Here is a 23,394-nt window from a genome sequence, read left to right as displayed (position 1 = left end):
CTTTGTCAGGTCAGTTATAAAAAGCTCTCACACACACACACACACACACACACACACACACAAACAAACACACACACACACACACACACACACACACAGTCATTGTCATGCAGAACAAATAGCCACCAACAATGATTGCTGAAGCTGAATAATAAATGAACAAAATTTGAATTTTAGACATCCGACGCTGAGAATGAAAACAGGCAAATCTGTGTGTAGGTGAGTGCCTTGCTTGTGGGAGAGGAGAGTGCATTGCTCTGTGTGTGTGTGTGTGTGTGTGTGTGTGTGTGTGTGTGTGTGTGTGTGTGTGTAGGTTTTTTCTTTTTTTTTTTTTTAAGTATGTGTGTGCAGAGGGAGGGTTGATGGTGTTAACATTACAGCTGCCATGTGTTTATTTCCCAGAGTTCTGGCCTGTGGCGTCTCAGTCATCTCCACAGGCTTAAACACTAACTTTCCATCCATTTACAGCCTGAATGTATGTGTGTATATGTGTATGTGCATACACATATGTGCGGCACTGATATTAATGCATTTACTATTAATGTGTGGATAATGTGTGGAATGTGGACATTAGTGTGCATTTGTGCAACATCCATGATGAGAACACGTCTCAACATGTATCAGTGTGTGTGAGTTCCTGCCTTGTGTGCAAGTTTGTTTGTGTAAGTGTGTTTACAGTTGTATGCGTCCCACTGTCTCCTCTGTGTGATTAGCTTCCCATTAACTAAGTCACATATCACCCATCACTGGCTCCAGGCCTCCTCTGTACTATCTCACTGGACAAACATGCTGTCGGCTATACCCATTTGCACGCGAACACACACACACACACACACACACACACACACACACACACTCCCATCTGGATGCCCATTAGGTACCTATCATAGCGTATGATGATTGTCTCTATTGCAAAGCCATTTGGTCAAAAGGGAGCATCTTGACACCCACAAATGACTTAAATTACAGCCTGCAAATATATTAATTTTTCACTGCCACATTTAAAGTAGCTGATTCATTCTCTCTTTCTTTTTTTCACTGTCTTTGTTCGCTTTCTTGTCCTGTGATTAACTAATAAACAAAATTAATAAAGCAAAAGGATCATGAGGTGATTTATCTTAGGTTCACACCAAAAATTGAAAAACAAAAATGTAAATGAGGGGGTGTGAGTACATGGAAAACCCTAAGCCCCTATAGTCCCAGTGCACTGTGCCTGCGACAGCCAGCTCTGCTCTGCTCCGCCTCACCTGTTATCTGTCCATCACTGTATTGTGTAGTACAGTGCTGTGCTGAGCTCTCAGCACACACAATCAGTGTCATTGATGTGAAGTCCTGAATAAATATTTGTAATGTTTTTCTGAAACTCACTCTTTCCTGACACATGGTATGAAATACTGATCTCTGTACCCGCGTATATTTCTTTTTGCAGTGTTTCTTTCACACACTTAATAAAATCAATTTCCGCGTTTAAAAACAACTACATGTGCACAATCTTAAAAACACAGGTTGTTGTTTGTATTACAAAGACTCTCTTCCTCATTCACACACACGTATAACTTCCCCATCTCCAGCTGTGTCTTAAGAAGTCAGGGCCAAACCGGTAATCTGACTGGAATAGAAGTTACTGGATCTGTATCCATTACAGGATGTAATACCCCTCAGTCCCAAACCTCACCTTCCACATTTCAGAGGTCATTTTCTTCCCTGTGTTTTTCAGACAAATGGGCCAAGTGTCCAGCATGGTACATCAGGGACTCATATTTATGTCATTGCTTTGTCACTAAACCACTGTATCCTCAGCTCCTGCCACCACGTTAGCCTTTTGGGTCCCGCCTTGTTAACCCTCATCCATTCACACACTCCCTAGGCAGAGCATGGTTTGTGGCACTAGTTGTGTTGAAGAAAGAATTTCAGAACAGCAACACAGTAACAGAGAACATAAAAAAGACTAAATCTAAGGTGTGAGTTTACTTCAGGACACCAGAACAATTTGTTTTCAACTGCCGGCAGCAACACCTTGCCTCTCTGTTTCAGCTTCACAGCCAGAAGATCAGTAGTTCTAATGAGGTATCAGTTTCCAGCAAGGGAACTCAACACATCCTGTCAGAAGGCTTTGAGACTGAGGAGCAGAAGGCACTACTAACAGCTTGGTAGAGTGAGTCAGCTTTGATGCCCTTTGCTTCTATTTTCTCCGAACAGCTTTTTACTCCGAAATTTCTCAATCAACTTTCCAGAAGGATTGTAGTTTCGTCAGTGACTTCCTGAGAGCTGACTAACCCTATAAATGTCCTCACTGTTTGAGTCTCTGAATAGACTAAACAGAATGCTTTTGAGGTGATGCACCCATTTTCTTGTGAGTGACAATAAATGCTAATAACAAAATTGAAGCAACTGTATTTGGTCTGTTTTACACCATGGGGACACAGTTTTGAACAATGTCTTCCTTATGTGAAGAAAACATCAACTCAGTGAAACCTGAAATCACCACGCAAGGTGTTCATTGACACACACACAGAGAGAGAGAGAGAGAGAGAGAGAGAGAGAGAGAGAAAGAAAGAAATGCAGCACACAGATCTTTATGAAAACTAAAAACAGGTCACTGTGAAATGTGATTTGAAGAAATGCTACAACATGTTCACGTGCTTCGAGAACACAGTGTCACACAACAACATGTGTGTGTGTGAATGGATTATTTTGGCTAAAAACCGGGTAGGTGTTTTATTCTGTTCAAACAAAACCTGAAATTCTGCAGAGAGCAACAGAGTCTCATTAGCGGGCAGTGACAAAAGCAAGGCAACTGGCAGAGCTTTGACTGTGAAAACTGATACAGCGGTGCTTATTTCCACCAAGGACAATGAAATGTAAGCTATCACGCTCACTGCTCACTTCCCAGAACTCACATTGAAGGCTGCAGCCCGGCGTAGGTGGAAGGTCACAGAAGATCTTTGCGTGTGTGTGTGTGTGTGTGATTTACACAGTGTGCATAAGTGTGTGCATTCCCTACACTCTCATTTCTCCTTGAAGAATAATGAACACACCGTCCTTTATTCGTTCACTGCAGAGACAATGGCCTAGATGTGCTGTAGGGCAAACTGTGACCTTCATGCAGACACAACACTATAGACTGTCTGCTGCATGTCTAAAACCTATAACAACAACTCCAGTTCACCTGTGGCTATGGAACTATGAAAAACTAGCTGACCAGGACTTCCATTCAGTTTATCAAGCATCCATGTGTCGTTCAGGAGCGAGAGGGGAAGAAACAGGATCAAACCTCTGAGTAAAATGCAGATAGAAGAAAGTGAGGTAACTATAAATAAAACATATATCTCTCTCTCTATATATATATATATATATACCTGCTCAATCCTTTTTTGCATACAGTTTTTCAGAAAACAAATATTTGCCTATCGAGTCACAGTTGAATCTATTGCCAGGACAATCAATCATCTGTGTGTCAACCAATGAATGAGCCTGTTGCTGGTCCAATCAATCATCTACATGTCAACCAATGAATGAACCTGTTGCTAACAGGCCTTGGGCGAAACCCTATTTGAATACAGTTTTAACAGTTTGAGAGTGATTGCCTAAAAACAGCAGACTGAAAAAAGAAATGACACACTCATTGTGTTGATTATGTTATATGCTCTTTTTTTTTTTAAATTTACATTCTGGAAAATTTCGAAATGAGGGAAGTGAAAGACACAGACATAGTTTAGAAATATTCTGGCATTTTTCATTTTATTCTTTAACCTATAAAGATTAGGCAATAAAAGTTATGGCAGTGCTGGCAGGAGTTTGGGGAAATATGAATGAAGAAGAAAAAAAATACATCCTGAGATGTTTTCAGGGAGCATTCTGTCCTGATGTGACATATATCAGGGACGAGGAAGCTGTTTCACTAACCTGTAGGTGGCGCAATATTGTTATACTGGTATTAGTAAATGGACTGAAACATTACATCCCAACACCTGACACCTAATCAAAAACACTGCACATAGATCTTACCGATGTCCCAGATGCACCAGTTGAGCATAAAGCATGAGAGGAATTTAAACCATAAAAATGGGCCAGAAGGCAATAAATATACTTTCTCTGATATAATATCAATGCAATATTAAGGAAATGACAGTGTGAATGACTTGCTGGGAGTATAACACAAACAAGAAAAAAAATCTTGGTAGGGGTCCAACTTTATGTCAGATTTCACATATGTCTTCTTCGTTGGCAGCTGTTCTGTGGGTTCTTGGACAGAGCAGTCAGTGTTACCATGTATCTGAAACATTCAAGCGATTTTTATGTTTGTGTCCATGTGTGCTCATGTGTGAACTGCAAATGCTTAAATGTAAAAAAAAAAAAAAAAAAAAAAAACCAACCAAAAAAAAAAGCCGATAGTCCTTCCAAGGCTTGGCTTTAAATGATAAAACTGTATCTGCGAGCGAAGAGAACAAGACAAAAGGAAGGGGTAACTCAGCATGAACCCCATAGGAAAGCCGACTCAACCGGTGACAATGACAGGAAAGATGGACGAGAAAGAGGGGATGACATGCAGCCAGAGGTCGCAGGACGACCTCAGCACATAGCACATTGGGTATGAGGCATGAGCTCTTGCTGGCTTAACTTCAGGGCTCCCAGCTGAAACAATCTCCAATGACTTTAAATAGACCGACAATAAAGACAGAGAAGAAAAATATGTGCAGACACTATCACTCATCAGAAATACAAGCCTGCATTGTGGACAACTTAACAGCGCACTTTCATTTAAATTTCTTCGATACTGACTTTTTTTCGAATCAGTGATTTGAAAGATAATCTACACTCAACTGCTGTCGTGCTGTGGTTAAACCTTTGTGCAAGAGAAACAATAGACGCGGAGAGTCAACCCTTAATGACACACATCACGAGACTAAACATAACAGACTATTAAATCTGACATGTTGTCTCTCTTAACACCTCGCCAATCACACTCCAGATACCAAACATGGTCACAGACAAAGCGGCTGATGTGGCTAACGGTAACAGTGTCGCTTCATGACAATATAACTCCCTGTGTGTTTTTGAGAAAACAGCAAGTACACTGTGATTGGAGATATGTAACTGAATGTCAGAGCAACTATAGCACTTCAGAGTGAATGTGAATTTGACAAAGTGGTCAGATAATCAATGAAATATTACCTTACAAAAAATTTCTCTAACAAATACCTTGTCTTTGTTTTTGTATAGTCAGTAGAAAAGCTATTGTTCGCTTCAAGAAATTGTTGTTGATTTATCATATTGATATGATATACAAACCTGAAAAGTATTATCTATTTGCTCTATAATACATTTTTGAAATGATTTCTTGCCTCAAGTTCACTGTCATCATTATAACAAACATACAAAACAGCTGCACCAACTGAAACTAAAACCATAAATTGTCACTTGCTAAATAACAATGAGCTTTTGGCCTTGATGAAATGCAACATACTGCTGTGATGCAGACATGTAAAATTCAACATGAGTGATTCCCTGCTGTAAAACAACCACATACATGTTGTGTGTTTAGGATCAAATCTACATCAGTTGCTACATTTTGGAGCCAATTCCTAAACCTGACCGTCATCATGAGTTGCTTACAGACCACAGACACTGCATAGCAGGGCACAGCTTAAAGCTGCAACTTTCTAAAAGTAACACACATGCATCCACAAAATGTACAAGTAACATTAAAGATGTGAAACACAATATAGAGAATAAAAACACCAGTGCTGTTTGCAGTAGGTAGGAAAGAAATCACAACTACATTTTCAAAGTGTAAAAAGAAAATCTGACAAACATTAGTTGAGTAGCAACAGAGCAACTTCATGGCAAAGCTATGTGAAAACAGCACCACGGGTCAGCGGTGAGTAGAGAAAGTTTGCAGTAACTCACCGTGTGCTTGTGTGTGAAGAGAGAACAGTCCAAGCAACAGCAGAGGACTCCGGCTCCAAAGACAGAGAGAGACACAGCGCTTCAGCCTTCCTCCCTGCACTGGCATGGTAGAGTCTGCCGCTCCGCTCCTCTCTTCTCCTCTCTTCAGTACACTCCACACTCCACAGGGTCCACCACTCACACTGCCTCTTCCTCTGAGAGTGTGTATGTATGTGCTAGAGAGAGAGAGAGAGGGAGAGAGAGAGAAAGAGAGAGTGAGAGGTGGGGGGAGAACCGGGCATGCAAGCAAGCTCCTGTGTGTGTGTGTGTGTGTGTGTGTGTGTGTGTGTGTGTGTGTGTGTGTCCGTCCACCACAACGTGAGAAAGTCCACACCACACAAAACACACCAGCAGCAGCAGCAGCAGCAGTTGCAGAGTTGATTGTCCTCCAACCCGGCCTGACAGTAGCAGCCCAGCTGAGAGAGAGAGGGAGAGAGAGACAGAGAGAGGCAAAAATGGGGAGTTTACTTCACTTGCCTAGTAGGGAGGGTTGACCTGTTCACTCTCTCTCACACACTCACACACACACACACACACACACACACGCGCATGCACGCACACACACACACACACACACACACACACACACACACACACACACAGGGAGGACATGGGTGGAAAGAAAACGGGGGCAGGGAGCAGACAGGAGCAAGATGGGGTTTAGAAAAAAAGTAGGAGGAGGGTGAGGAGGATATTGAAAACAAGCAGCAGGATCTGTGGGATTCTGCGACTTTAACAGCTTACTGATAACTGTTCCCAACTTTTCAATTTCAGCATGAATTCTGTCAGGGTGAAAGTGGAACAAATTGTTGATCAAACTAGTTTTTGAGCAGCGGTTCATAACCGATAGACTCTAGATAACCGCAGACTGAAGAAAAACTGACTGGCCAATCAGATGCGACGCAATAAACAGTTACAGTCAGTTACATAATCTAATTAAATATCACATATACATCACATGATCACAGGAGCTCCTGAAATGTGCATGCATTGCCTAACTGTGGATGGCTGACGAGTATATGTTCAGCTAATTTATGAGAAGCTCTTAAAGAGAGTAACAGCCAACAGTGTGAACCCTGGGTAAAACGACTGTGTGCATACCCTCACCAGCAGCCCAAAGTGGCAAAGTAATTAAGAGCAAGGGCCTACTTCAAGTGTGCTAAAGGGAGTGGTTTTCAATTGTTCGTCTTGATACATGAGAAGGTGAAATTGCAGTGTACTTAACGTGTCCTTATGGCTTGGGTTTTGCCCAAAGTAATGACCTTCATTCTCAGCCTGAGAGAAGATCTGGAACAGGCCTATGCACAACAATATTTCAGTCAAACTCTACCAAAGTTTGTCTGTTAGATAACTTCACAGTCTGCGCCGGGATTACCCGTCACAAGCATTTTTTTTTTTCCCCGATTACCCACAACAAAAAATGATATTCTTGAGCATGGCACATGAATTAAAAAATTAGAACCAAAAACAGCTTTGAAAACCTACTCAAAACACCTCTTCACGGAATGGTGTGCCATTAACGAACCAGGTAGCTTGCAGAGACACTTTAAAAGAGCTGTTAGAGGTTACATCACCCCAGCCTGGAGCTTTTATACTAATAAATAAATGGGTTGAGACACTCTAATAGACCATTTCCTTCTCAGAGCTATCCCTTTGCCTGTAAGGCATTTACTGTAGACAAAACTTTGTGTGTGTGCTGAGAACACTTTTGCTTTTACCAAAAAGCATTATAGACCTGAAACAGCACAACATTAAGCACTTATTTTTTTCCCAACACATAATGGTGATTTTTGAAATTTTGAGGTTAAATAGACAGGGCAAACAGTTTTTGTTTTCATGTTAATCTGTCTCGTTTGTAGCCGCCGCTGTTCTTTGCACTTCTTTTCTTTCTCACACTCGTTCACGTTGTTCATTAGTGACAAACAATAGGCGCCCTGGCTGCCTCGCTCCTCGATGAGAAGAAAAATCACTTCATAAATAAACAGTCCTGCCCTATTCTTCTTCTGTCTCCCCTCATCCCCTCCTCTCTGAAGCCCCTTTCCCACATGAACCTTAATATACAGAACAGTACCAAGCCAATGCTCCTGTCAGTAGGAACAAGGCCTAATACATCAAAGAAAATACAATAAATAAAGAAAATATAAATCAGCTCGTAAGCTCAAGAGTTTGCCACTAAGGCAACATTATGGGAAGACTGACTGCCAACACTGCATCAAAAAGAAAATCAATTAGTGTGACGGCACCAGCAGCCACACACTGAACCAAAAGGCTGGTAACTCTTTTCATCCGTTTCATTTACCGAAAGGAATCTTTCTTTTTTTAGCATGACACTCCAAATTCACATATATAAACATTTTGGTTTAATATGACATACACAGTTTTATTAGCAATTTTTGACAATATAGTTATCTATATTTGGGGTGCACACATTGGGTTAAGTTTCTTTGTCAGTTTTGCTATATTAGTTTCATCACTTTCACACACTTTCAGTTCTCTTTGAGCTTCCAGTCTCTGGGGGTTGCTGCTGATTCTGATTACGCTTGTGTGTCTAAATGCACAGCCACTGTATATGTTTCCCCCATGTTTCATTTTGTAAGCTCAGTTTGTGCTGTTAAGTTCCCTTCTGTTAGTGCTTAGGTGTACTTCTGTTACACTGACCTCTTTTATGGGCCCAGAATTTTTGGAAGTATTTTTTGTATTTTTTCGCTTTTTTATAAAATAAAAATGAAAAAAACTCTTTCAAAAAGTCACATGTGTGTCACTCTAGTATATCACCTTGTCCCTGACACTGAATAACAAGAATTATTCCTTTTAGGATCATTTTGGTGAGTCTTGACATATTAGCAGATCAGCCTAGGGCATGAACACTCACTTAATTTAAAGTGTTTAATTTACACTCACACACCCTTAACCTCAGAACTCATTGATTCTGTTATGTCCTTATCTTGACTGACGTGCAGCTGATTTAACTGTGCTGTCACCTACAGTGACAAGAAAAACACCTAATGTTGTCAAAATTGTTACGTTGTATGAGGACAAACCCAACAGTAATGTTGAGTATAAACACTATTTTAAAAATGCTGTAAAGTTTATTATCTTTTATTTTCTTTGTCATTTCTTATTTTTCTTTTTTCTCTGCCCTCCTAGATCACACTCAGCAACCTCCGTTATCATTCCTACATCCCTTGGATTTTATTTAACTCCCTAACTTAACTGCCCTCCCCCTCCACTCCTGTCTTTCTCCTCTCCACTCCTTTTCCCACTCCCCTCCTCCAGTGAACCAGAATGTCATTTCAAGCATGTCTAACCACGGGAAGCCTTTTAAAAACTGTGACAGCATTTGCCCCCAATCCCCACTAGCTGAGAAGCTGTGTCTGTGTGTTGAGTGTGTGTGTGTGTGTGTGTGTGTGTGTGTGTATGTGTGAAAGAGTAATGAATGTCTATAGTGATTTGCTGAAAGACAGGATATCATATGCAGATTGAGGAATGACCCCTTTAAAAACAGTTACTTTAAGGTATTGTAGGCCAGTGCCCCAGACTCTCACACACGCATGCACACACACACATGCTAGTCTTTCATAGTGTCACCCTCATGCTGGGCCTATGATGAATGGCTGAGGCTGTCAGAAGTGAAGGATGAGCAGTAAAACTGAAAGAAGAGTAAAGAAAAGGTTGCTGACAAGAAAAACAAAAGGAGATCAGAGGAGAATGATGATTGAGGTGGTTTGAAGGAGAAGATTTGAGATAATAAATGGAGACACTGACCTTTTGGGGAGAAGGAGAGAGGAGAGAGGAGAGAGGAGAGAGGAGGAAGAAGGTGGATGGGAAGAGGAGGACAGAGTGATGGACATTAGGGATCAAAGAGAGATAAAAGGAGGCCATGAAAATGCAACACATTTCTAGTTTAGGTTAAAAATAAAGTTGCTCAGACATTTGAATCTGAAGCAGATGGCCCAGCTTTTTCAGAATGCGTCTGGTTTTCATATGCTAATTGTATTCAAGCTCCCTTTACACATTCAGATGACGTTTCTCAACCAGTGCTGGGGGTCACTGTGCTCTATTCAGCATTCAGTCGCTCATCATTTTTGACGTGCTGTCATAACACGACAACTTCACATGTCAGCAGCTTTCAATGTCAACACTTAAAAGAAAGCAGAGCTTGCTCTGAGCGGAAGCTAAATGTGGTCAACAGTGTTGAAATGTAAAAAAAAAACAAAAAACATCTACTTCTGATCTGTGAACTACAAATACATCCAACCATTTGCTAAACTCAAATCAATACAAAAGATTCCTTCATCGCTGTGCAAACATGGAGATTTTGAAGTTTGCAAACAAAGTGAAGAACTCCGTGTTGTTTTTTAGTTTGAGAAAATGTTCATCCATCATGCATCATACATCTGAAAAGAGGGCAGATGTTCTTAGTTAAAAAGAACATTTGTTCAGAGCCATTTGTGGCTTCAGGGGAAGCTGCACCAGGTCTGATAAATTGCCTTAAGTGATGTCACTTGAGGCAGAGTAAGTTGGGTCTGAAAACTACAAGACTGAAAATTAAAAAAATCTGGTAGTGTGAAGTTACAAAGAAGTGAGCTCGCAAGACCTCTGTAGCTCACTCCTCATTTGTACTAGAGGCTAGCAGCTCAAGGCTACATTAGCTGCTACTAGCAGAACAACTAAATCTGCAACCAAATTGTCTGTGGTTGAGTTGCATTGTGGGTAATGTAAGAACTAGGCTTTGACAGGGAAAAAGAATGTGTGGAATAAAAAAGACAATATCTCTGGTTCTGCTGCATCATGTGTCGAGTCTTTTTTAAAAAAAACAAGCTGACACTTTTATACATGATACATGGTTTGCACAGGATGGCGACACTTAATGTAATATGACACCCTGCGAAGAGAAACTGCTGTTACTGCCTAAAAAAAAAGAAAAGAAAAAAGAATCAAATATTTGATCTGTAACAAATAAAAAAAAAAAAGTGGTGTGCTTGTTAAGAAAACCAGACTCCAACTCCTTGTGGTTTCATGGACTCGACAATCCCCCGTACCTAAAAATATACTTGGCATACTTGTGGCTTCAGATACAGACATATTTGTTATTCAAATACATCGTCTCCGCTTTGGGATTTCCATCTGCGCCAAAGGATTTAAAGACCACCTTACCTTTTCCTGGTTCACTTCTAGAAGCATTTATCCCCGTATTTGATGTGTGAACTGACAAACAGACAGGGGATTAAGTCCATTTTAGAGAAACACCTCTGTGGCACAGCAGCACATCTGCTAATCCCCATCCATTCACTTCATTGTGCCTTTAAACTAACAAGCAGTTTAACATAATCTGCTTTAAATCTGTCCATTCACTCCTATTCACTGATGCATTTACATAGCAATCTTTTCTGCCTGAATGGTCTGTGGAGAGATAGATGCAGTGGAAGAATGAGAGAACGTGCAAGTGTATGGGCGTGTGGTTAAAAATGTGGATGAGTTGTGTGTGAAAGTTACAGGAGTTCCTATCGCAGTCCATTGGGTCTCTAAACTTCTCTGTCTTGTGGTGACATAGTGGAGAAGAAAGGAAGTTGTTTTATTTTGGTCTTGGAGGAAGCCACAGATGAGCCGAAAATTTTTTTATTTGTTCAAATAGACCACAAAAAATGTAAATAGTGGAAAATAGTTTGGAAGGATCTTGAAGGCGTAGGTGTACAAGATTTATGGATGAAAGCAAGCAACGAGTGTTTGAAAAACTGGTCCACAAGGAATGTGTAAGAGGTGGAGTATAGAAGATCAAGACTAGGTCAAAAGCTAGTATATTGCTGGACCACGTCATATTTGCATCTTGCCTAGTGTCAGCCAGTTTCAGCTCTTTATCTGTTTGCTTATCTTCTACTCTCTGTGCTCGTATATACAGTATTTTAATACAGCCAAATTCCCAAAAAAGCTGTTCTCATTTACATGTTTCTGTTGTCAGACAACACAACAAGTATGATAATAGTGACTGAATTGCAGCACTTTTCCAATTTGCTGCTCTGTTGCTAAAATTCAGATTTTATAACCGTGACATCTTCTAACAAAATCAGGAAAGCTCGACGTTGTGCTTGTGAGGCAGAACTGACAACTCTCTTCTCCAGACAGTAGCTAAGGGTTGTCCAAAAAAGTCGCAAGAATTGTCGTGTGGTTGCTTTTTGCTAAAGGAGTCTGAAAAGTCAGTAAATCGAGTGACAAATTCTTGTGCCCGCCTAATCATTTTGAATTAGCAATGGCTGACTGGGAAACACTCCGCCAGCCAACCAGTGGTGAAACCTTATCACTCAGTCATGCAGCATTTAGCTAACCAATGGTGTAAATTAATCAGTCAGTTAGTCAGTCAACAACATCTGCATTTACAGGGCTGAAGCCCCCCCTGTTGTGGTCCAGCAAAAAAGAGTATGATGATGAAGAATGGAGTAAAAGGGCTGCATATGCACAGTGTTAAACCTTTTCACCCTGAGTTGAAGACAACCTCAGCATTGAGTCTGACTGACACTGAGGCCCATTGAAGCTTTCAGCTACTCCCTATCACAAACACACAACTCATCCAACAACCCAAGGAACTGAGGAGAGAAATTAGGAAAACAAGGGATAACAGAGAGAGAGAGGTGAGGCATGATGATGAATCGGTGACAGAGAAAAAGTCTGTCAGGTCCACCTCTGACCTCAACACTGATTTGTTCTATATTGACCTTTCACCTTTGGAGAAAATCCCTCTGCACCACTGCTAGCAAATCCTTTCTCACACACACGGTTAGGAAGGATGAAAAAGTGAAGTGAAAACAGCAGTCAAAAGATGAATCATAAGACACGAGTGAAAAAAAAAAACAGTCACAAGTAGGAAACAAAATCTTCAGTAAATGTTCTTTCTTCTGTTTTTCCAGCTTCTCTGAGTCTTTATTCTTGCCTAGCTTGTAAATGTATTGGTGTCAAACTCATTCCGGGTCATCCTTTAGGAGTAATAAATATATTTACACTCCTTGCATTATAAAATTACCACACAAACAGTTATACATGTGATGTGATGCACAAGATGTTCAGACATTACAATGAAATATATCAAACTCATGCTGACATTTGGTGGTTACTACAACATCTAACCATCCAATCAATGAAATGTCCAATTAGAAAGCCTATCAAACACAATGAAATAAAAAAAAAAAAAAACATGTTTCTGTTCAAATAACAAAACTCCCTGTTGTTTCTCTGACACACGGCTATGTTATATGGCTTTAAAAGCCTCACCGATTGAAGAAAAAAAACATGTCTTTTCTTTCCCTTTTGTCTTTCATTCTTCTCATTCATCTTAGAAAGTCACATATATACATCCATCTATAAATGTACACCACCTCCAAAAAGAGGGGTTATTAAAAGCACCATGTTTAAGTTAAAGAAAAAACTTACTCTGCCAATGAAACATGAGCTATCTTTTGAAATTATTGCAAAACACACACACACATACACACACAGGTAGGTGTCAGGCCACTTAAACCTAATGAAGGCCTAATGTCAGACTGGGAATGACTTTTACAGCTTGTTATTGTCATTGTGAAACCACTCACTGTATCACTTTACAACCACCATAAAATCATTGGTGGGGTGTGGTTAGGGTGAGGTACAACGAAACTGTGAATGGTCAGAAATCCACCCCTGTAATCATGATATCATAAATATTTCAATAATTTTTAATTGTTTTACTGTATATCCCAGTAGAATGATTGTTTTCCCTCAAGCCATCTAGCAAATACCAATCTCCTCTGTTATTTTGTTTGAAGGCACATAGACGGTAGAATAAAACCAAAAATCAAAGGCTCAAATTTTATAATACATTATTTACTCTTATAATACTATAATATTATTTAGTATTTAGTACTTGTGTCAAAATTATGAGGTAGCATATATCAAATGACATGAGGTCAGTTTAAGGGATTTGTGGCTGAATGATGGGAAATACATATATTTGAAAAGAGAAAGTAGACTTTCAGTCTTTTTTGTGTCTCGAAGAAGTCAAATCAGTTTGGCCCCCTGTGAAGAACAGGGCTTAGGGTTGTTAAAGAAGGAAATGTTTGGCCAAAAGGGTGGAATGTTAAAAATGTCCTGTTAAGGAAACAGAACAGTACGCAGAAGACAGAAGAGCTGTGTGGCTGCTACTTCCTGAGTGGGAGCTGAGAGAGAGGGAGAGAAAGCGAGATGTCCTACCTGCTCTGTGAGCTGTGATCTTTTCCTGCCTACTTTTCTGATTCATGAATCTACGACAGCTTACCAAATAACTGAGGATCACGATCTGCAGCCACCCACCATCATTCGTTTTGTCCCCCCACAATGACAGGCCCCCGCCTGTCTTTCCATCTGTCACACTAAATATCTGAGACAGCTTTGACTGGAGTTTGCCGTAACTTTAGGGAATGATGTTTATCTGGTTGTTGAGTCATGCACAATATCTTAATCTAACACTGCTGATTGGATTCTTAACATAATCCATAATAATGCTTCAATCAGGCATTTTAAAAAACTGCAATGGCTCATGGAATAAAGTCCATTGGGATTTATCCATTGGCCTCCTTGTCAGTCTTCGGCTACTTCCACACTTCACTAAAATGCCATTTTAGAATGAAAGCGATCTCCGTCCAGACTGACACATACATACATGACCATTCACCCACACCAAGCATGCGCATGTCAGCGTAAACAGGAAGCAGTTTGTCTACTCTGCAGACGATTAGTCCCACAAAACACTACGAGTAAAGAACAGCAAAGACAGTTTAGTTGAATTTCACTGCACAGCAGCTGCTAGCAAACACAACAAGGTCAGTAACGCTTGTAATTTGTTATTCATGTAGCTTTCACCACTGGTAGTCGAGGCTGATAAGACCCAATCAGGGAGTTACCACGGGCGTTTACGTCATCGTTTCCAGAGTTCTCAGTTTTGCTTGTCCAGGTTTTCTGGGCTTGACAACTCCAGAGTAGTGTGGACGTAGCCGCCTTTAGCCGTGCACACTGCGCTAAACCAAGGCAGGAAGTCATGCATTTCCTCTCCGCTCTCATCAACCCTGTCTCCTAGAAACTATGCTTCTGTACAGTCAAATTGAAGTAGAATATGTTTTGTAGGAAATGTCATTGTGACCAGATTACGTTTTCTATTAATGTAATGAGGATATATCGTTATTTTACGATTTAGGCAAGTCGCACATACGTTGACACAAAACGTATCAGTAACTACAGCGTTATTAACATTTGTTCTAGTTATGTATGGGCAGATAGGAAGCGAAATCTCTTTGCACACCTGCCATCTACCCTAACCATCTCCTGAGGTGCCTTGATTAGATGGCTGAGGGAAAGTATATAAAACTGGATCAGCTAATAGACTGAGTTTGGGGATCTGAAACAGTATTGCTGGAGAAATTTGGATCACTAATATTTACATCCCTAATATTTACTAATGTCTATTAAGGTATAACAACAATTCATCCTTCACCTCTTAACAAACTGTCATTAAAAGTCTAAATAATAAAGCCTGAGCAGCAGATACATATACATTTCCTACTGTCAGTTTGAAATCACAACCAAAAATTCAAGGTTTGTAATATGTTTCAAACACTATATGGATCGCTCTCAAACAATGGGAAGCAGTAAGCGAGGAGGCTTAAGATATCTGAACTGACTGGCATCAAAAAGTTCAACAGGAGTTCAAAGCTGCAGAGGAGGCACATGCCTGTCATGAGGCAAAATAATTAAGTCCTATGTTGTTTTTGTTGAGCTGTCACTGCAACAGTTTGGGGCAAAAGCCTTTCAGAGATTGTCAACTAGCAGCTACACATTAGCAATCAAACCAAAGGATAACTGTGTGTTTTAGATGTGTACTTAATAATCTAAACTATTTACGACGTTGATGTTTCTGTTCTGACATATCTTTTGTTACACTTTCCTTGGTGCCATTGGGTGTTGGTTTACAAGCATGGGGTTCTAGTAATTCGTATTTACTGTTTCAAACTAACTCGGTTTTGTTCCGACCATGCGGGGAGGACCACCTAAAGTGGGAGCTTACGCTAATAAAAGAGCTACACGTGTTTCCATGGCCAATGACAACTGTTCCTTCAGCCAAGAATAGCGTAGCCCAATAAAACCTTTCTGTCCTATTCACTGTGGCTTTCTCCCAGTCTCCCTCTCTTTCTCCGTCTCACACACACACTCACACCTGCCAAACACAGTGCTTCTTTCAATTCCTACACATGCCTACTGAGTGTTGTGTGCAGTGTGTGGACATTAGATTAATATCATCACTTGAAATTTTTATGGCTTTGGAAAAAAACACCTCGATTCTGAATAAAAAAAGATTTTTGCTGATCTGAAGAACCAGCAAATATATGCAGTGATAATGAGTGATTATCAGAAAGATAACTAATTGAGCTGAATGCAATAATTAAACCATCTGTGGAAAGATAAAAGACAGGGTATTGTAGAAGAAACACAAAAGGGCAACGAAGAGAAGAGAAGAGAAGAGAAGAGAAGAGAAGAGAAGAGAAGAGAAGAGAAGAGGCCCTGTTATGGTGGCTGTTTAGGGCCAAACAGAGCAAGGTGACACCAGGGGCAGGAAGCTGACCTACAAACCGCCTGTAACCCCCACACCTGCATGAACACATGGATACACACTGATACAAAGACACGTACGCCTACCCAGACATACAAACATGGACTCACACACCAACTTATTCACACACTATTGCCCACGACACCAGCTCGTCTCAACCTGCCAAAAGGCCACCATTTGACCAACCGATAATACCATCTGTTAGGCAAAACACTAGTGCTTTGTAATTGTTCTGTTTCACAGACTTTACCAAACAATCAGATACATACTGCCAGGGACTGAAAAGAGCGTTTTACTGAAGACTTCAAAGGAGAGCTATGTGAGAGAGGTTAGAGGTGAGGGCCAGAATGAAGGGAGAGAAGAAATATGTGATTTGATTAAAACAGGCACTCTGGAGCAAAGAAGGGAAGAGAAAAGAAGAAAAGGCAAGAGACTGCAATAGTGCAGTACATTCTAAGTTAATTATGTCAGAATAATGACTAAATAATGAATAAAGATATTCATACTTTATATGAAATTATCACTAAAACCAAAATTCTGTTGTAACTCTTCAATTTCAAACTGGCATTCAATGGTCTTTTGCAGTTTTCTTTTATTAAGTCTGATTCCAGGTTCTTTATTGAATTTAGTGGTCTAAAATGAGCGTGACCAATTGACATTCATTGAATTTAAATACAGTTTTCTGCTGGCACTGATCTCTTAGCATGAATCTTTAATGTGATCACTTTTCTTCAGCAATTTGAAATTCAGTTACAGTTACTAATTCATGTCATGTTCTGTTACTTTGATATTTTCGGCTTGGCTTGTTCACTCACCGGGAGTTTGATGGAGGTTTGATATCTGTACAGTGTCTCTTCATTCAGGGGATGAACTGTTCAGAGACTTGTTAGCGTTGTGCAGGGGCCTGAGGAGTGGGGCTGCCTACTTATGTATGGATTTCTATTTTAATTTCCAAGTAAAAAGGGTGCAACATGAGTTTGTGAAGTATTCAGAGTTGTTGATAGTAGCCATTTGTAAGTTTTACTATTGCTACATACCCAGTGTTACCATTATCATCTGTTTACTTACCAGTCTCATCTTTGGTCTTACCAGTCACACCCTCTGAGCAGAGCTATTTCTTCAGAGCAAACTGGACGCTACAGTGACTCGGTATCGGAAAGCGACAAGACGGGCCAACAGGGCCAGGGCTAGCTCATAAGCATGTTAAGTGATAGAAGTAGAAGCAAAATAAGAGGGTTGTTCTCACTGCTGTTGACAGCTCTTGGCAAGTAAGGGAATGAAGTTTGATGTCTAACTCTGTTTGTTTATTCTAGACTGGTGAGTAAATGTGCTATGTAGCAATAGCAAAAACTTACAAATAGCTCCTTTAACGGCATCTTTGACAGATCTGGTCTAAGTAATGAAAGTAAAGTAATGAGTAATGAAAAGCATTGTTTTTCCTGCTGAGTAATTAGCAAAGCAACATTATTACTTTTTCCGTGAGTATTTGATTATAGTTTTGAAATAACTAAGTTTCAGATAACACCACTGGTAAGACAGGTCTTGTTCTCTTAGAAAATGATGCCCTACACAATAGTGTGGTGCATCTTTGCTGACCTCCTGCAGAATGTACAGCTTAAGTTTCTGATGTTAACAAAGTCGGACAGGAAGGAGGGACAACGTGACACACAGAGGGAGGACAGAGTTGGGCAGGAGTTGAGTTGGATGGGGGAGGTGATGGGAGCAAAGCAGGGTGTCGGAAGGGTGGCGGGGGGGCATGAGGGTCTACTAGGGGTGAGTGGCGCAGTGGGATAAGAGCGTGGGGAGTTCATGCCCCCGCCAGGCCCTTTTCGCACTGCATAAACAAAGAGATTACAGTGAGAAGGGGCTCCGTGCCGCTAACAAGCAGGGGCACCACACACACTCATTTAAACACGGACACACACCCACACACAGTCACATACATACAGGAATCACTCGCACGCATGCACGCACACACGCATACACATACACACACAAACACAAGCATATAAAGATATAAGCGTACACACAAATGAAAACAAGCTCATGCAAACAAACATGAATTCACAAGCACAACATGAACACAATAAACTGACACACACAACTAACAAGAAGCATCACAACATAGTGGCGCCACCTGTCTCCTCTTCACCAATTAATGAGCTCCCGGCTCCCGGGATGCTACAACGAGGTGGCAATTAGCAGAGAAAAGAAAGGGGGAGTCTGAAATGAGGGAGAAAAACAGATGACAGGAGGGGGGTAAAAAGGGGCTAGGAGACGGGAAAGGGGGAAAAAGGAAGGTGGGAGAGAAGAGAGAAAGGATAAATACAGAAAAAAAGAGACTCGCAATTTAAAATCTGAGAACAGAAACAGAGGAGGTCACAATGAGGTAGATAAAAAGTGGTAAAAATCCAATTTTAATCCAAATCCAAAAGATAAAAGAAGTAGCTTGTGACATTTTTATGGCATCATTATGTTCATTCACTATTAAATTGATCATGTTTGATAAGCATGCTTAAAATAACAACAAGAGCTCAAACTGGACGCTAATATAGATAAAATCCTTTATTTGAGGCAGATTTGTCAGCTTGTTTGTTGTTGACATCAAAATGTCAATCCTAAACCATCTCCTTAACACTGATGTAACTCCACTGTATACTTCTTGATATTTATTTGTTTAATTTTTTTAAAATTGTATTTCTTAATAATGAGGATTGTTAAATTAATCCATATGAAGTTTCTGAAGAGTGTGAGAGGGAAATGTGAAATATGGAGAAGTAATAAACATGGATGGAGGAATTTAAATAAGTTGAAAAAAATATTGAAAAAGTTTGTTTCTCACTGGGATGTCAGACTTTATATTTCTGTCTCCTGTTTGTGTTTATATTTCCATTGATCATTATCCCTCCCCTCTCTGTATCGTTCGTTCTGTCATTCAGTCAATCTTTGTTTCCTGTTACTCTCTCTTGAATACATGCGCCCACATACACATACATTCTTTTGTTTGCCACCTGATAACAGGCAGTCATTCATACTGCCTCTCGACCCCCATGACCCTTGAACCCTGAGACCTAAATACAGAACAAGAACTGAAAGACTGATCATGCATTTGCTGACAGTGATTACTCATACAGGAACATGCACGAACGCTGCAAAAGTTCTAAATTTCCTAACTTTAAAAGGAAAACCATACTATACTCGTATAAAGGACCCTTCAGCCCTTTAGTAAGTAAAAATAAACACCAGGACATACACACACACACACACACATATATATATGGCACCAACTCTTCACAGTTAACAGAATTGGATTTTAATTAATCATTTAAGTAAAGCTGAAGGTTAGGCTAAATGAACCTGACCTGGGAGGTTCAGTTGGCCACAGGTCAGTTGTGTAAATTGAGATTTTATGCTTAGTAATATTCTCCATTCAAGGATCAATTTGAAAACTACTGATAATAATAATAGCACAAATACCTCTGTTACTTACTTTAAAAAGTTATGGCTTTGATATTTTACTAGTGTAGGTATAGGAACAAGTCAATCAACTTTGAGTTCAGCAGGTGTTTAAGTTAAAGGGGAAAATATGTTGAAAAAAATAATTTGGTTCACTTGTAGTGTACAAAAGTTTTTTCCTTTTTTCCCCCACACATTGCATCTTGTGATATGTCTGCTATTCATAGCTAACTTATCTATAGTGACTACAAGCTATTTTCCAGCATGAGTGCACTTGTCACCGCAAGTACACATGCTTGATAGAAAAAGACAAAAATGTATCTAGAAAATGGATGGATTGAATAAAGCAGAGAAAAATCTAATGACTCATTACAAGGATAAGTAATTCTACAGATGGAATACACAATATAAACACTCACGCACACACACACTGACATTTAAAACACACTTGGGCATGATGCATTATAAGACACAAAAGAAAGGCAGAAGCCGAAACACAAAGCACACACACATTAATTTGCGTATCGCCTCTCTATCCAACCCCAACCATGTCCCCACACACACACACACACACACACACACACACACACAAACACACAGGGCAGGTGTGGGGTCAGTGTTAGGGTCAGTAGCCTCGGTCCAGCTCCCAAATATAGAGCATCCACTATTCAGGGATCCTTAAGTTCACCACCAGTTCTCGTATGACCACCATCGAGCCTTTATGTTCAGAGAGAAACAGACATACCTTAGACACAAAACACGCATTCATTTATGCACACACTCGCATGCACAACGCTCCAGCACAAGTATTCACACTCATTCACTGCATACATACGTGTATCCATGCATACTCACGCATGCATACCCACACACACACACACACACACACACACAGTTACGCTCCGTTATCCTAACACGTCATTAAGATCTCTATCATCCTGCTATCTGAAAACATGAATGCTCATTTCCTCTCTCACCCAGCCCCAAGCCTTTCACCCATACCCACCTTTTTTTTTTGTGTTTCTCTTCTTCTGTTTCTCCTTCTCTCCTGACTCCCACCATCTCCCTCTCCATCTCTTGGAAGACATTATTCACAGTGTCTATTCAGTGTGTAACAGAGGATCTCTTCTATAGCTGAAACATAAGACTGACACTCTGACCCCTCAGGATGACCTTTGCACTCAAAGCTAACGGCTCTGACATGTAGTAACATGCCTATGCGTGCATGTGTGTATGCATTTGTTCTGTGCGGAAACCACAAACCGGTCTTTACCTCTTCTGGCTGTGCGGTCAGTGTGAGTACATGTCTGAACTGCCTAGAAAGAGAGATTTCAATACTTCACAATGAAAAAATTATGTTTTCTCCTCGGCTTTAGATTGAAGTATTATTTGCATTTTTTTTATTTTAACATCACACACTCAAAAGAGAAAGTTTTAGATGACTTTTATTCAATTCATGATCATAAATGAGAATAAAATATAATCTAAAGGCAAGCACAAGTTCCCCATCAAATCAAGGCCACAGCAACAAATGAGACTGGAATAAAGCCAATAGTTTTTGGCCTTTAAGTACATAAATAGAGTATAAAGAATACTAATCTAGCATACTACTACTAGTTCCTTTTGTTGAAGCAATTTCAGAGTTGATTCATAGTGGTTGCAAGGAATCCTTACTGAGAAACAAATGACTGGAGCAAAGCATCTGATCTGAACATCAATCGCACATCTGTTGAACAAATGGCAGAGAGACAGCTTTTTAAGTCATGTGCTTATGAATAACACTGTCTGAGCTTTGCAACTCTTGATTGGCACAGCATGTGGCAAAAGAGCCTATTGTTAAACTGGAAATCACTTTGTGAACTTATGCTTAAGTTTTACTTCACCCCATCGTGCAAACTGCAAAAGTAACATACAAAGAAAATATCAAGGCTCACGCTGCTGTGCCGTTGGTGGCAATATTTTGGGTGATTAAGGATAAGCATGAAACTATCCCCCTTCACGACCGAGTGTCTGTGCATATATGCAGGTAAAAAAACTCGTACACAGACACACACAGACACACACACGGCCAGCCCTGTTACAGAAACCTAAATTCAATTTCCCTCTGACTGGAAGCGCATGTCTGTGCAAAAATATTGCAACGCACCATCTAATCTGATTGTGTGTGTGGGCATGTGTGTATATGAATGTATGCATGCATTAGCTTGAGTGTCGGACAGCAGTGTTTGTCAGAGAATTTCCTCAACATTCCTTGAATCAAATCCTCTTATTGACTCCACATGATGTTAATTCATATGGAGCGTACAGCGTTACATTAACAGATATCCTTACATTGTACACGTCTTTCTTCTATGTTCTTTAGGTTCTGTTTGGCTATTATTAGGTAAATAACCCCTACAAAGCGTCTCTCTGTCTTTGTGTGCACACTCGTCATCACATTTCATGATCTGGGTGGTCTTTTATACATCCCTGCAGCTGCAAACTCAGTACAGCACTGTTAAAGAACCTGTATTCAGCAAATAATGTAGTAAAATCACGTAGGTGTTTTTTTTGTGTGTGTGTGTGTGTGTGTGTGTGTTGCTGTGTGTGTGTGTGTACACACTAGTATTATACACCTGTAAGTCTTTGCAATCGCTAAATTAAAAGCAATTATGATCTTTTCATACTTTTCATGTGCCATGCTCAGCGTATTTGTATAAATCATGACATGACATATTTAACACAAACATATTTTATAAAACACAATTTTTGAATCATTTTGTATAAAACAAATCATTTTATGTTGGACAGCAGTTTTATTTGCTCTTCATAAAAGCAGCACGAGGTAATCAAGGTCAAGGTTAGGCAAGCGGAACATGCAGTTAAATTTGTTAAGGTATCAACAACAGCACAAGTCATTCACTGTAACTCAATCTAGTGATTACTCCGTGAAGAGCACAGAAGGACCTCTGACGTGTGTGTGTGTGTGTGTGTGTGTGTGTGTGTGTGTGTGTGTGAGAGAGAGAGAGAGTATGTGTGTGCACTGAGGATAAATTAATGCATCTGTACTGATTTGTACTAATGAAGTTTGTCCTTCAGGTACAACTGCAAGAATGTTGCTATTGCACCACTAAATTACAGCATTATCTGCACTGCCTCTAATGTGCCAGAAAATGACCATATTTTGACATCTTCATCAACACTTTTGCCACCCTTAATGACTATGACTGCACTTCCTATAGCCGCTACACAACAGTGGCATTCCAGTGGTATGACAGCGAACAGCTTTTAATGTGAAGCAAAGAGTGTGTTAATAGGTTTTGTGTCACGGTGCCTGATTTTTTGATGGGAATCGCTGTGCGAACAGTGTGAAATTAGTGGGCCCTCCAACCATGAACACATCC

At 40.1% G+C, this 23,394-nt stretch overlaps 1 protein-coding gene across 1 annotated transcript in view; it reads right to left on the bottom strand.

Annotated features, from left to right (window-relative positions):
- Window positions 1–23,394, bottom strand: part of LOC111660938 (bone morphogenetic protein receptor type-1B-like) — a gene marked incomplete at its 3' end in the record, with an annotated part of 63,353 nt that overhangs the window by 14,241 nt on the left and 25,718 nt on the right. The window contains exon 2 of the mRNA XM_087176057.1: window positions 5,911–6,125. Within this exon, the coding sequence (XP_087032183.1) occupies window positions 5,911–6,016 (106 nt within the window). The remainder of the gene's footprint in view (window positions 1–5,910; window positions 6,126–23,394) is intronic.

This window comes from Seriola lalandi, unplaced genomic scaffold (genome assembly GCF_002814215.2).
Source record: "Seriola lalandi dorsalis isolate HSWRI2012SDOR001 ecotype SW California unplaced genomic scaffold, Sedor1 jcf7180002054524, whole genome shotgun sequence".
Taxonomy (NCBI): domain Eukaryota; kingdom Metazoa; phylum Chordata; class Actinopteri; order Carangiformes; family Carangidae; genus Seriola; species Seriola lalandi.
The sequence above is the reverse complement of the archived record's forward strand: the minus strand, read 5'-3'. Positions and strand labels throughout refer to the sequence as shown.